At 44.9% G+C, this 14,316-nt stretch overlaps 1 protein-coding gene across 3 annotated transcripts in view; it reads right to left on the bottom strand.

The window, feature by feature from the left end:
- LOC141157235 (probable ATP-dependent RNA helicase DDX60) overlaps positions 1-14,316 on the bottom strand; it is a 233,263-nt gene that overhangs the window by 190,211 nt on the left and 28,736 nt on the right. For 2 of the 3 annotated variants that reach the window (XM_073644250.1, XM_073644254.1), the window contains exons 9-12: positions 13,059-13,203; positions 5,230-5,382; positions 2,446-2,548; positions 2,239-2,354 (exon numbers count right to left, since the gene is read on the bottom strand). In XM_073644250.1, coding sequence (XP_073500351.1) covers positions 2,239-2,354; positions 2,446-2,548; positions 5,230-5,382; positions 13,059-13,203 — 517 coding nt within the window. The remainder of the gene's footprint in view (positions 1-2,238; positions 2,355-2,445; positions 2,549-5,229; positions 5,383-13,058; positions 13,204-14,316) is intronic. The other variant, XM_073644263.1, reaches the window with a different exon arrangement.

The raw sequence follows: 14,316 nt of genomic DNA, 5'->3' as shown, positions 1-14,316 counted from the left end.
TTGTTCTCTGCTTTCAAAATAATTAGATCAGATTTGAGGGCATCCATGAAGGAGGATCTGACAGAGGCAATACTTTTTCTGAGGACAAATTTATAGATTTCTTCTTATTAACTGCATAACAGTGTTTATTGCATATTTACTTACAAGAGTTTATAAAAGTTATTTGCTATATTCTAATTGTATTCTAATAAATATAGTTTTTGCTCTAAGTGGTCTGATTACTTATATGATGGTGAGAAACTGAATAAGCACGATGTTAATATTTTACAACAGTAAATTTATTGTTACGAATTGGCCATTTATGAAGGAGTCGGAGTCAGAGCCGGAGTCGGAGTCGGAACCTGATAAAATCCAGGAGTCGGAGTCGCAACTGTGGCTTACCGACTCCACAGCCCTGGTTGGGCTACCTTTGGCGAGCACATGAAGGGCTGTGCGGCCCTCCAAAGAAATGCCACCTCACACCATTACTGACCCACTGCCAAACCGGTCATGCTGAAGGATGTTGCAGGCAGCAGATCGCTCTCCACAGCGTCTCCAGACTCTGTCACGTCTGTCACATGTGCTCAGTGTGAACCTGCTTTCATCAGTGTAGAGCACAGGGCGCCAGTGCCGACTTTGTCAATCCTGGTATTCTGTGGCAAATGCCAAGCGTCCTGCATGTTGTTGCGCTGTGAGCACAACCCCCATCTATGGACGTTGGGCCCTCATACCACCCTCATGGAGTCGGTTTCTAACTGTTTGTGCAGACACATGCACATTTGTGGCCTGCTGGAGGTCATTTTGCAGAGCTCTGGCAGTGCTCCTCCTGTTCCTCCTTGCACAAAGACGGAGGTAGCGGTCCTGCTGCTGGGTTGTTGCCCTCCTACGGCCACCTCCATGTCTCCTGGTGTACTGGCCTGTCTCCTGATAGCACCTCCAGCCTCTAGACACTACGCTGACAGACACAGCAAACCTTCTTGCCACAGCTCACATTGATGTGCCATTCTGGATGAGCTGCACTACCTGAGTAACTTCTGTGGGTTGTAGAGTCCGTCTCATGCTACCACGAGTGTGAAAGCACAACCAACATTCAAAAGTGACCAAAACATCAGCCAGAAAGCATTGGTACTGAGATGTGGTCTTTGGTCCCCACTTGCAGAATCACTCCTTTATTGAGGGTGCCTTGATAATTGCCAATAATTTCCATCTATTGTCTATTCCATTTGCACAACAGCATGTGGAATTGATTGTCAATCAGTGTTGCTTCCTAAGTGGACAGTTTTATTTCACAGAAGTTTGATTTACTTGGAGTTATATTCTGTTGTTTAAGTGTTCCCTTTATTTTTTTGAGCAGTGTATATTCGAGTGAAATTGAATTCTACTTCAACTTTACAAAGATCCACATTTGCTATTTGCTGAACTATACAAAGCCATCCAAAGGTTAAAAAGTAAAAAAAACTTACTCATCTTATGACTCACCTCTCCTGCCCCTCTGCTATGCACTGTTCTCTGTCCAGTACTTGGTGCATTTTCTTAATACCACCACTGAGCTTTGAATCCCTGAGCCTCTTCATGTTAGTGTGGGACTTCTGGCTCTGATGAGGCCTTGGACTTTTTTTCACTTGCATTCCCAATGTCATGGCGCAAGTTGTGGCGACATGACATTCTGACTTTAAGTACGATTGTGACTAGGCCTAGGAATTCAGGGCGGTGATAATATGCACCGAGGATCAGAGGAATTTGGTGCAGAGCAGAGAGGCTGGAGAGGTGAGTGGTAAGGTGAGTGTATAAGTAATTTTTTTTGTCTTTCACATTTTACATTTGTTATATTTTGGGGTCTGGTCAGATCATAATAAGGGACATTCAATTAGCAGAGAATAATTTTGCTGTGAATCAAATTGTCACTGAAAATCCAGACGATTTGGCAAATTTGAATTATCTTACGTTCGCTCATCTCTAATGCCACATCTATAGTATTCTACATATAGAAAAAAAACATTTGAAAGCACTCCAATGCAACAAAATTTCTCCTCCCCCCCAAAAAAAAATCTTTGCATAAAGTACATTTAATATTGCACTATAGACTTTAATGTAACATGTAGCCAAATAAAAAGGCTGTTAAAATTGGAATGAAAAATACTGCAAAAATGGTGCAAAATAGTAAAAAACCATGTCCGGTGGGTGAATTTTGATGTCAATATTGCTTTTTGACTGGAATTATACAATAGTATAACTGAGAGCAATACAAATGTTTGTTACCTTCACGTTCACACTTTGTTCTATCATAGTCATCACTTAGAGGGTGGTGTACATGCCAGTGCCAAAGTTCATCATACATTTCTGTGTTCTTCAAGATGGGAATTCGTGGATCATCACTAAATAATAAAACAATTAAATAAAAGGAATAGATTTCTAATCTGTTATGAAAGGGAGAAACCCAAGTCATGTGTCTACAAATCTGTATACCTGCTTAATACCGGGAGTTGCTTTATCAGATCTCCAGCATAATCCTCAATGACATCAGATCGTATTGGTATCAAACCAACAGGGTGAACTTCTTTTCTTATGACTTGTGAAAATAAAACAACAGAAATAAATTTTATCTGGTCTCATGATGTTAGTGACCTATCCGTAGCAGGACTGGTCAAGGGGTATGCAAGGGTAAGCATCTTCCTTGTCCTCACATGCTGTCTTTCTCTTTGGTGCTTCTCATACCGCACCCATTGCATCCTTCTCCTGGTCCCTTGCTCCAGTGCCTTACACTCTCCATCCCCCAAACACACTTCCCCAGCGATTGTGGGTATGCATTCAATTACACAACAAGCAGAGATAAAACACCAGATAGCAATGGGAAAAAGGGATTATACGATGAAGGGGAAGAGGGAGAAGGTAGCTGCCCAGGGAGAGACTAAAGGAAAATGGCCAGAATGTTATTTACCAGTAATAAAAACATCTCCACATCTCTGTGTACCACACAGATTTACTGTAGCAGAGTTGTATTTCTCAAACTCAACTCTGCTGCTGCTCTAATAAAAAAACTTTGCTACATTAGACAACTGCTTTTGACAAACAGAACTCTGCTACATCTGGAAATTCCTCTATTCATCTTGATTAACTCAACTACATCTGAATAGTTTAGCAACAGATAAACATTTTCATAGATGAGTGTTAGATTGGGCTTTTAAAAATAAGCACTTTTGCAATTTGCTGTTTATTAAAATTAGCATCCATTCTTGAGACATTAACTCTTATTTTTTGTTCATAGCTCATTGCCTAGGAGACCGACCACTGCTGCTGTCTAGCTTGGAAACACAGTGCTAAAGATGGCCCAATTGAGGAGATAACAGCAAGCTCCAGTGATCCCACAAGCTTCAAAGCAGTGCTTACAATAAAAAGAGCTTGTAGGCACTGTGCATGTTCGGCAGCAGTGATTTAGACAGCAGTGGTAGTCAGTGACCTGGTCAATGAGCTGTATTCAAAAGAAAAGTGTTAATATTTCAAGAACAGCTAAAAATTCTATAAAAAAGCAAGAATTGTCCAAAACTACCTATGTATGAAAATGGGAATAATCATATAATAACCAAAAATAAGGAAAGATCAGCATTACTACTATCAAAAAGCCTAGATCTGTCTTTTCTTTTTTTATGACTGTTCTATTATATTAAACACGCTGAACCTTCTCCATCAGTTCTGCTACAATTGTACTACACTCCATAAAAGCAATAAAAGCATGATGCCCTTCAATATTCTGAAATTTTTATCACCATTATACAGGGTAATCAAACTATTATCACACTCTGATCAGAATTTGCTAATAGTGTGATTAGCATAATCAGCCCAATTCTCTCGGATGAGAGAATATACTCTTGTGTGACCTGGCAATCGGATAGGTTATTAATATCAGATTACTGGAGAATCCAGAGCCTGACCAATTAGCTGTTCTCAGCTCCTGTGCCAGCGGAATATAAACAGTTAATGGAGACAGAACAGCATGGCTCAGTTAATGGTGAAGTGGTCATTGTTGAGAACTGCAGATGATCAGCTTCTTTTCGTTAATAGGATCTAATCTGCAGTAACTGGCAGCGGCCACTAAACCGGACATGGAACACCACAACTCTGCATCCTAAGAGCAGCTGTTTAATAAATATATTAACAGAATGCACAGTTGTCATATGAAGATATAAATCTGTTCAATCAACTAATAGAAAGTTGAAAAAGTAGTCTGACACTAGAAAAACTCATCTAATAAATTCCCTAAGAATAAGGGCTTATTCGCATTGTTGATTTTCCCACTTAATTTGATTCCCACAAAACTGATTACAACAGGTGATTATGATCTGATTTTTTTGTGTTATAAAAAGTCTATGTTATGCTGTTCCTCTGTTATTCCTCCTAGAAATGTATGAATAAATTGACAACTGGGAGTTACCAGTTGGGGGAGTCTTCTTAAATAAGCTAACATTATGCAGTCAGTGCTGACAATGTCTATTGTGTTGGGACACACCATTTTCACACCTAGTTGTAAATGTATCCAGGAATGCAGCGTTCCAGAATCAGGTGCTTTGTTTTATGGGTAATATACAAGCAATTAATAAAACAGGAGAAGTGACAAGTCCACGCTACTAAAAGGGGGCTGTTCAGTTTCAAAAAAGTTTTTCCTATAAGCTCAGTTAGTAGTAAAAAATAAAATCAAACTGAGCTTTATTTAGCCTTCCCGGGTCCAGCGATAAGTCTACAGTGCTGCTCCCAGTGTTGGTTGTTGTCTGCAGCACTGACATCATGTCAACAGCGCTGCTGACAACTGAGCTCAGCAGCTCTGCCAACGAAGAAGGCACAAGTCACTGAGGTCACTGGCTGCGGCGACAGTGTGGCGGGCAATCCGCTAAATGGCTCTGAGTAGCTTACGTCATCTACATCAGCAGAGCTGACAAGCTCAGTTGTCTGCAGCTCTGTTAATGGGACGTCAGGGCTACAGACAACAACAGACACTGGGAGCAGCGACCGAGATTCAGCGCTGGACCTGGGCAGGGTAAGTAAAGCCCAGTTTGGTTTTTTTTGCTACTAGCAGAGCTTCTATGAAAAACTTTTCTGAAAGAGGACAACTTCTTTAATGCTACAAATTAACATATTACATTTTACAACTTGAGGCAAATGCCATACAACTGCTACACATTGGTATAGTTATGGTAAATAATATAAATAATACAAAGCAATAACAACATGAAAATGTTATTATAAATATATTCTTACCCTGTACAGATGAATCTTGTGAAAGAAAAAATGTTGATGTCTTTCGGAGTTCATAGGACAGACAATGTTCTCTATCAGGGACTAAAGTCACTACAGTCTCCCAGAGGCTTTTATACAACTGATTTATTTCATTACCGAATTCTAATATAAATTCTGCAAGAAAACAAGAAATGAGGCAGTGAAAGCCCTATGTATCATGCATGTTTTTTTACAGTTTGAATAATGCTTGCCTTTTTGCAAAGCTCCAAATAGTATTAGTTTGGGACCTTTACATGTCCAAATATTCAAGCCATCAGCTTTCAGTCATGGGGGTGTGCACGGAGCAGCTACAGCCACCGCTCACAACACCGCTCACTATACTGTGAGCAGCGGCTGTGCGCACGCCCCGGCACTTTGACAGCTGGCTGTGCAGTAAATCTGTGCAGAGTAAGCTATCATAGTTATTCCTCCCCGTGACTGAAAACGGGCAGCAACCTGGGGGAAATAAGTTCATTTTATTCTGGTAGCCAGATTTTCAGTAAAGTGGTTGGACAGCATTGTAACACTATTAACATGCAGATTAACCCTATATCTGCAGGTAAATAGCATTTTCCAGGGTGTAAGGTTCCCTTTAGTTTATAGCAATTTTTCAGTGTGCATTGCTGTGCACTAGAGATGAGCTAAACGATTAGATGCAAATCGAATTCATGACAAATGTTTAGGAATTTGCTCACAGGACCTTGTGAACAGCTGGGTCACTCACATTGCATAGCATGAAAAAATAAAAAGGAAATGTCAGGTTTTTTTTAAAGAACTTCGGGCACTGGAAACTCTTTTTCCTCACATTGCATAGCATAGCCAATCAGAAAGGACTATCATCTAATATATACTTACCTTGTAATGTCTTCACATCCTGTTCAGTCCAGATATGTCCGGATCCCAGAATTCCAAGCGGCAAAAGTTCGCCGACCGCCATATTAGGACACCCAAGTGATGGGTGTCTCAATATGGAAACTGCTGGTGGTACCAGCCTCTTGCGCAATACCACCAGCGGAACACTGTCGCACCACACACACACACTGTATACGCTGTACGCACCACACACACACACACACACTGTATACGCTGTACGCACCACACACACACACACACACTGTATACGCACCACACGCACCCACACTGTATACGCACCACACACACACACTGTATACGCCGTATGCATCACACACACTGTATACGCCGCACTCACCACACACACACATATTGTATACGCCGTACGCACGCACACACACACTGTATACGCTGTACGCACCACACACACACACACACACTGTATACGCTGTACGCACCACACACACACACACACACACACACTGTATACGCACCACACGCACCCACACTGTATACGCACCACACACACACACACTGTATACGCCGTACGCACCACACACACACTGTATACACCGTACGCACCACACATACACACACACTGTATACGCCGTATGCACCACACACACACACTGTATGCGCCGTACGCACCACACACATACATACTGTATATGCCGTATGCACCACACACACACACACACTGTATACACCGTACGCACCACACACACACACACACACTATATATGCCGTACGCACCACACACACACACTGTATACGCCGTACGCACCACACACACACTGTATACGCCGTACGCACCACACACACACTGTATACACCGTACGCACCACACACACACTGTATACGCCGTACGCACCACACACACACTGTATACGACGAACGCACCACACACATATTGCATACGCCATACGCACCACACACACACACTGTATACGCCGTACGCACCACACACACTGTATACGCCATATGCACCACACACACACTGTATACGCCGCACGCACCACACACACACATATTATATACGCCGTACACACCACACGCACAAACTGTATACGCCGTACGCACCACACACACACTGTATACGCCGCATGCACCACACACACACATATTGTATACGCCGTACGCACCACACACACACACTGTATACGCTGTACACACCACACACACATACTGTATACACCATACGCACCAAACACACACTGTATACGCCGTATGCACCACCACACACACACTCTGTATACGCTGTACGCACCACACACACACTGTATATGCCGTGTGCACCACACACACTGTATATGCCGTACGCACCACACACACATTGTATACGCTGTACGCACCACACACACACACTGTATATGCCGTATACACCACACACACACACACACTGTATACGCCGTACGCACCACACACACACACTGTATATGCTGTATGCACCACACACACACTGTATACGCCGTACGCACCACACACACATACTGTATACTCCGTACGCACCACACACACACTGTATACGCCGTACGCACCACACACACACATACTGTACATGCCGTACGCACCACACACATACTGTATACGCCGTACGCACCACACACACACACACACACTGTATACGCCATACACACCACACACACATACTGTATACGCCACACGCACCAAGCACACACTGTATACGCCGTACGCATCACCACACACACACACACTGTATACACCGTATGCACCACACACACATTGTAGACGCTGTACGCACCACACACACATTGTATACGCTGTACGCACCACACACACACTGTATATGCCGTACACACACACACACTGTATACGCCGTACGCACCACACACACACTGCAAACACCGTACGCACCACACACACACATACTGCATACGCCATACGTACCACACACACACACTGTATACGCCGTACGTACCATACACACACGCACACACACTGTATACGCCGTACGCACCACACACACTGTATACGCCGTACGCACCACACACACACATACTGTATACGCCATACGCACCACACACACACACTGTATACGACTTACACACACACACTGTATACGCCGTACGCACCACACACACAATGTATGCGCCGTACGCACCACACACACACTGTATACGCCGTACGCACCACACACACACACTGTATACGCTGTACGCACCACACACACACTGTATACGCCATACGCACCACACAGACACACTGTATATGCCGTATGCACGACACACACATACTGTATACGCCATACACACCACACACACACACACACTGTATACGCCATACGCACAACACACACACTGTATACGCCGTACGCACCACACACACACTGTATACGCCGTACGCACCACACACACACATACTGTATATGCCGTACGCACCACACACACATTATGTATACGCCATACGCACCACACACTGTATACACCATACGCACCACACACACACTGTATATGACGCGCCCCCTGGGCCGTGGGGTACCCGGTGCCGGGCCGGTAGATGCTGAGGGAATTTCACAGTGGCGGTGACCCGGTCCGTGACCCAGGGCAGTCAATAAAAGGGATTTATGGATAGGGGATTTATAATGTTTATAGAGTTCGTGACACCACCTGTGGAATGCGGCTAAAGGGAGCCGCCTCTGCGGAGCAGTCCTCTGAAGCTGATGTTACTGCAGCAGGGATGGTGTGGCTCTCAACAGAAAGAGCTAGCTCCTGCGCTTACTCAGTGAGGGGTTCAGTCCACCCCCAGGTAACTCCGGAGTACATAGCAGGACCCCCTTCTGTGTTTTCTCTCTGGCTGTCTCCCTGAACCTCATACCAAGTGTCCCAGTCCAGTACCTGCGGGCCTTGGCGGGCGACGTCTGTTCCGTCCCCTGGGTCCTATATAGCTACCTTCCTGGTGAGACTGGTATGGACTGTTGGCTACAGGACATGAAATACTGCAGCCTCCGGTTTCTAGTTAAGACGTACAGTCTTCCGCTAGCTGAGGGACCGGTTCTCTTTGTGCAGCCTGACCCCTCCACCTCCCGGTAGATTCGGGCGTACGGGTGGCTTCTCGCACTGCCCGTACCCCTGGGGTCCTTTCTTCTGGTTCCTGGAGCCTTCCTGCTCCCTCTCCTCTCCTTCTCTTCAACCTCGGGCCTCACTGATTAGGCCCACTTCTGGAGCAGAGCTCCTGCAGAGCCTCTGCTCCTGCCACTTTCCTCCTCTGACTAATCTGTCTTTCTAAGATGGTTTCTCTACTTATATCTTCCTTCTATGTGCTCCCCTTAACTACTTCCTCCACCCACACCCACTATGTGGTTCCCCCTCTCTGGGTTCCCCCCACTCCAGCCAGGAAAGGGGCTCAGCAAGTACATGGGAGGCATCTTGCCCCTCCTGCTGGCTTGGAGTGGTGTGTGTTGGATGCAGGTGTTAGGGTCCTGAGCTGTACTCCTTCCTTACCTGAGAGTGAGATGCTACATCTCTGGCTGAGATGCAACACCTCTGTGGCAACCGAACCCTCAGGGGCGCCACATATACGCCGTACGCACCACGCACATACACTGTATACGCCGTACGCACCACACACACACACATACTGTATACGCCGTACGCACCACACACACACACTGTATACGCCGTACGCACAACACATACTGTATACGCCATACGCACCACACACACACACTGTATATGCCGTACACAACACACACACACTGTATACGCCGTACGCACCACACATACATACTGTATACACCGTATGCACCACATACACACACAGTATACGCCGTACACAGCACACGCACACACTGTATACGCCGTACGCACCACACACACACACACACACATACACTCTGTATACGCCGTACGCACAACGCACACACACTGTATACGCTGTACACAGCCTCTTGCGCAGTACCACCAGCAGAACACCATCGCGAACACGCCGCACACGCTGCCGCCGGGATCAGCCGAATGATTCAATGACCGCCATCACCTTTGTACAGGAGGAGGACATGCGCAGTTTTAATGTGACCCCCGCTATCTGCCTGCACAAAGATGGCGGCGGTATGATTTACTGAGTGGGGATACAGCTTAAACGAGAGAACACATGAGGGAAGAAGACAGCACAGGGGTGGAGAGAGAGAGCAGACAAGGGGGAGAGCACAAGGGGTACACAGGTCAAAGAAGAGATCACATGAGAGGAGAAGACCGCAGATGGGGGAGAGAGAAAGCGCACAGGGGGGAGAGAGACAGAGCACAGGGGGGAGACAGCTCAAACGGGACAGCACATGACGGGATAACACAGCACAGGAAGCAGACAAGGGGGATAGCACAAGGGGTAGACAGATCAAAGAAGAGAGCACAGACGGGAGACATGGGGGAAAGAGAGAGTGGATAGGTAGGTGAGCACATGGGAGGGAGAGATTCTCAATGCTGCAAAGCCTGCCCACATCGTGACATCACCGCCCTCTTGATGCGATAGCATCGGGCCTCCATCTAATAACCTACATAAAAGCAGAGGCAGGGGATGCAGCAGCCATTTTGTGTTGAATTTGGATAGTGAGAAGAAGCCACAGCACACAGCTTTGCCGTAGACAGTGAAAGAAAACTATAAAACACTGAAGAAACTGTATAGAATATGTGATAGAACAGCAGTGAAGTACGGTTACCATCTGTTTAACCACAGCCTTATAGCAGGCCTGGGCAAACTGCGGCTCGGGGGCCACATTTGGCCCTCTGACTATATCTGTCCAGCCATCCAACACTCACAGCCAGAGGGCCGGAAAGGGACTGATCTACCCTTCTGATTTTTCTCAGAATCGTCATTCTAACTGTAGCTCCGCCCTCTTATGGTACCGTCTTCTCATTGGTGGATGGGGGGCTGCTCAGATTCTTGCTTGCGGAGCTGCTCAATCTTCTGCAGGAGCATTCAGGAGGAGGGAAGCTGAGACTACAATACTCATCTGCTGCAGACAGGGTTGCCACCAGGAATTTCAGGGCCCCATACTGGCAACATTTTTGGGCCCCCTAGAGACTCTGCCCAGGCTCCACACCAGCTCCGCCTCCATCCCTCAAACCCTCTACAGTCCCACCACCCATTCTTGGAAAAACTTCACTTCTGCACCACATCCTCGATAATCACACAATAAGGCTGTGTGCCCACGATGCGTTTTTAATGCGTTTCTGCAGCATTTTTGCAGCTGCGGAAACGCTGCGGAAATGCATTAAAAACGCATGGTAGAAGGGCAGCAATGTTCCCCAATGATAATCCGCATGTGCTGTGCGCATGCTGCGGAAATTTCCGCTGCGGATTATCATTGCGGAAAAAAACGCAGCACTACCAATTATTTTGCAGAAGTGCTGCGTTTTCGCCGCCATTGACTTGCATTAGAACGCGCCAATTCCGCAAGACTGCATCTGTACTTGCGTAATTGGTGCGTTCTAATGTGCGGATGGTACCCGGGTGTAGAGGAGAGGAGAGTCTCATCCACACCCAGGTACCATTAAAAAATCTGTAAAAAAAGAATAAAATAAAAAATAAATGTATATTTACCTTCCGGCGGCCCGCGCTGCGCTCCTCCTTGGTTCCCGGCACTTCGCGGTGGATTGAAGGACCTGCGCTGACGTCAGAGTCATGTGACGGGTCACGCGACGCTGACGTCGGCAGGTCTTTCAATCCACCGCTGTCGGCAAGGGAGAACGGAGTGAGCAGGACACCGGGGGCCATCGGAGGGTATGTATACATTTATTTTTTTATTTTTAACCACTCTCTCGGGTCACACTATATAAATCCATGCCATTTGTATGGATTTATATAGTGTGACCTAGTTGTCACAAGCACTTTCCAAGTGATGCTAATCGCTTGGAAAGCGCTTGTCAATCCGCATGCGGAAATGTCAGTGAATAACTCTCCATTTCCGCATGTCCCTGGCAGGAAAACGCATGTACAATCCACATGCGTTTTTTTCTGCCAGGGAGATGCAGAAACGCTCAGGAAAAAATCCTGAGCATTTCTGCATCGTGGGCACATAGCCTAACAGTTGCCATCGAACATCACATACTTTGCCATCAGCTTTTGTTTTGTCCAAAAGATTTTTTAAGTCGCCGTCATAACAAGGTAGACTCTTCTGGCTGGGCCCTACTCTACTCTAACCTAACCTATTAAACATTTCTTAAAATATTCAATACTCTTTTTAGGTATATTTTTCTTTAAGGGAATGTGTCACATACATTTTTAAAATGACCAATAATACCACATGCAAGGGACAATTACCGTCACACCATGACCGGACCACATATTACCACCACATAGTGACTGAATAATACCACATACAAGGGACAAATACCACCACACCATGACCAGACCACATATTACCACCACATAGTGACTGAATAATACCACATACAAGGAACAAATACCGCCAAACCATCACCAGACTACATATTACCATATTAGTAGTTTGAACTGGATATTCTGGGCAATTGGGAGACAGTGAAGGGATTTGCAAAGGGGAGTAGCAGAGGAGTAGCAAGGCGAGAGATGAACTAGTCGCGCAGCAGTGTATACACTGTATATAGTGTATAGTGTACAGGTAATACAGTGTTCACCAGTGACATCATAGTATATAGTGTATAGTGTACAGGTAATACAGTGAAAACCAGTGACATTATACACAGGAGCTCTGTATATAGTGTATAGTGTACAGGTAATAAAGTGAAAACCAATGACATTATACACAGGAGCTATGTACACAGTATATAGTGTAAGTTTACAGGTAATACACTGACTCACCAGTGACGTCTCTAGTTGAAGATTAAGCGTGACTTATTACTGCACGTCTATGATTAAGACAGGTATTTGAAACACCGTTCTTAATGAATCAGGACCTATTTTTGGCTTTTTTTTTAAATTTTACATCATATCATACAACATGATGCATTAGGTCAGGTACATACCTGTGTGGTTCTCTTTTTCACAGTAATATGCTATGTTCTCCAGCAGTAACTCATCACCTATGTCAGATACATAGGTCCAGTCAATCATCTCAGTTTTGATGTGATCTTTCATTTGAGTCAAAGCAAGTTCCTCACATTGAGTATACTAGGGAACATAAAACAAGTTAAGCAAATAACTGAAGACGCTGAAAAAGTAATCAGAGAGAAGATTTCATTAGTTTACAACCTGATACCCAACATAAGCGGTGTGCATATTGTTCCACTATATGGACTGAGTACGACAGCTATTAACAATGGTAAACCAGGAACCAGCAATAGAAAAAAATAGTGAAAAAGACCCCACAGTAAAGATCTAAATATACCCCCCTCATCCTTTACTGTGTTAGGCTTTGCTCATTAAAGTGGTTGGCTAAGCAAAACTAAAATCTTACCTGTGGCTTAGTATATTAAATACAGTGCTGGCCAAAAGTATTGGCACCCCTGCAATTCTGTCAGATAATACTCAGTTTCTTCCTGAAAATGATTGCAATCACAAATTCTTTGGTATTATTATCTTCATTTAATTTGTCTTCAATGAAAAAACACAAAAAGAATTGTCCTAAAGCCAAATTGGATATAATTCCACACCAAACCTAAAAAAGGGGGTGGACAAAAGTATTGGCACTGTTTGAAAAATCATGTGATGCTTCTCTAATTCGTGTAATTAACAGCACCTGTAACTTACCTGTGGCACCTAACAGGTGTTGGCAATAACTAAATCACACTTGCAGCCAGTTAACATGGATTAAAGTTGACTCAACCTCTGTCCTGTGTCCTTGTGTGTACCACATTGAGCATGGAGAAAAGAAAGAAGACCAAAGAACTGTCTGAGGACTTGAGAAAGCAAATTGTGAGGAAGCATGAGCAATCTCAAGGCTACAAGTCTATCTCCAAAGACCTGAATGTTCCTGTGTCTTCCGTGCGCAGTGTCATCAAGAAGTTTAAAGCCCATGGCACTGTGGCTAACCTCCCTAGTTGGGGACGGAAAAGAAAAATTGACGAGAGCTTTCAACGCAAGATTGTGAGGATGGTAGATAAAGAACCTCGACTAACATCCATACAAGTTCAAGCTGCCCTGCAGTCCGAGGGTATAACAGTGTCAACCAGTACTATCTGTCGGCGTCTGAATGAAAAGGGACTGTATGGTAGGATACCCAGGAAGACCCCACTTCTTACCCCGAGACATAAAAAAGCCAGGCTGGAGTTTGCCAAAACTTAC

The sequence above is a fragment of the Phyllobates terribilis genome, unplaced genomic scaffold (assembly GCF_046119375.1).
Source record: "Phyllobates terribilis strain yellow unplaced genomic scaffold, ASM4611937v1 Scaffold_1__5_contigs__length_1240528914, whole genome shotgun sequence".
Lineage (NCBI taxonomy): Eukaryota > Metazoa > Chordata > Amphibia > Anura > Dendrobatidae > Phyllobates > Phyllobates terribilis.
Note: the sequence above shows the minus strand (reverse complement) of the source record. Positions and strands in the feature narration are given on the sequence as shown.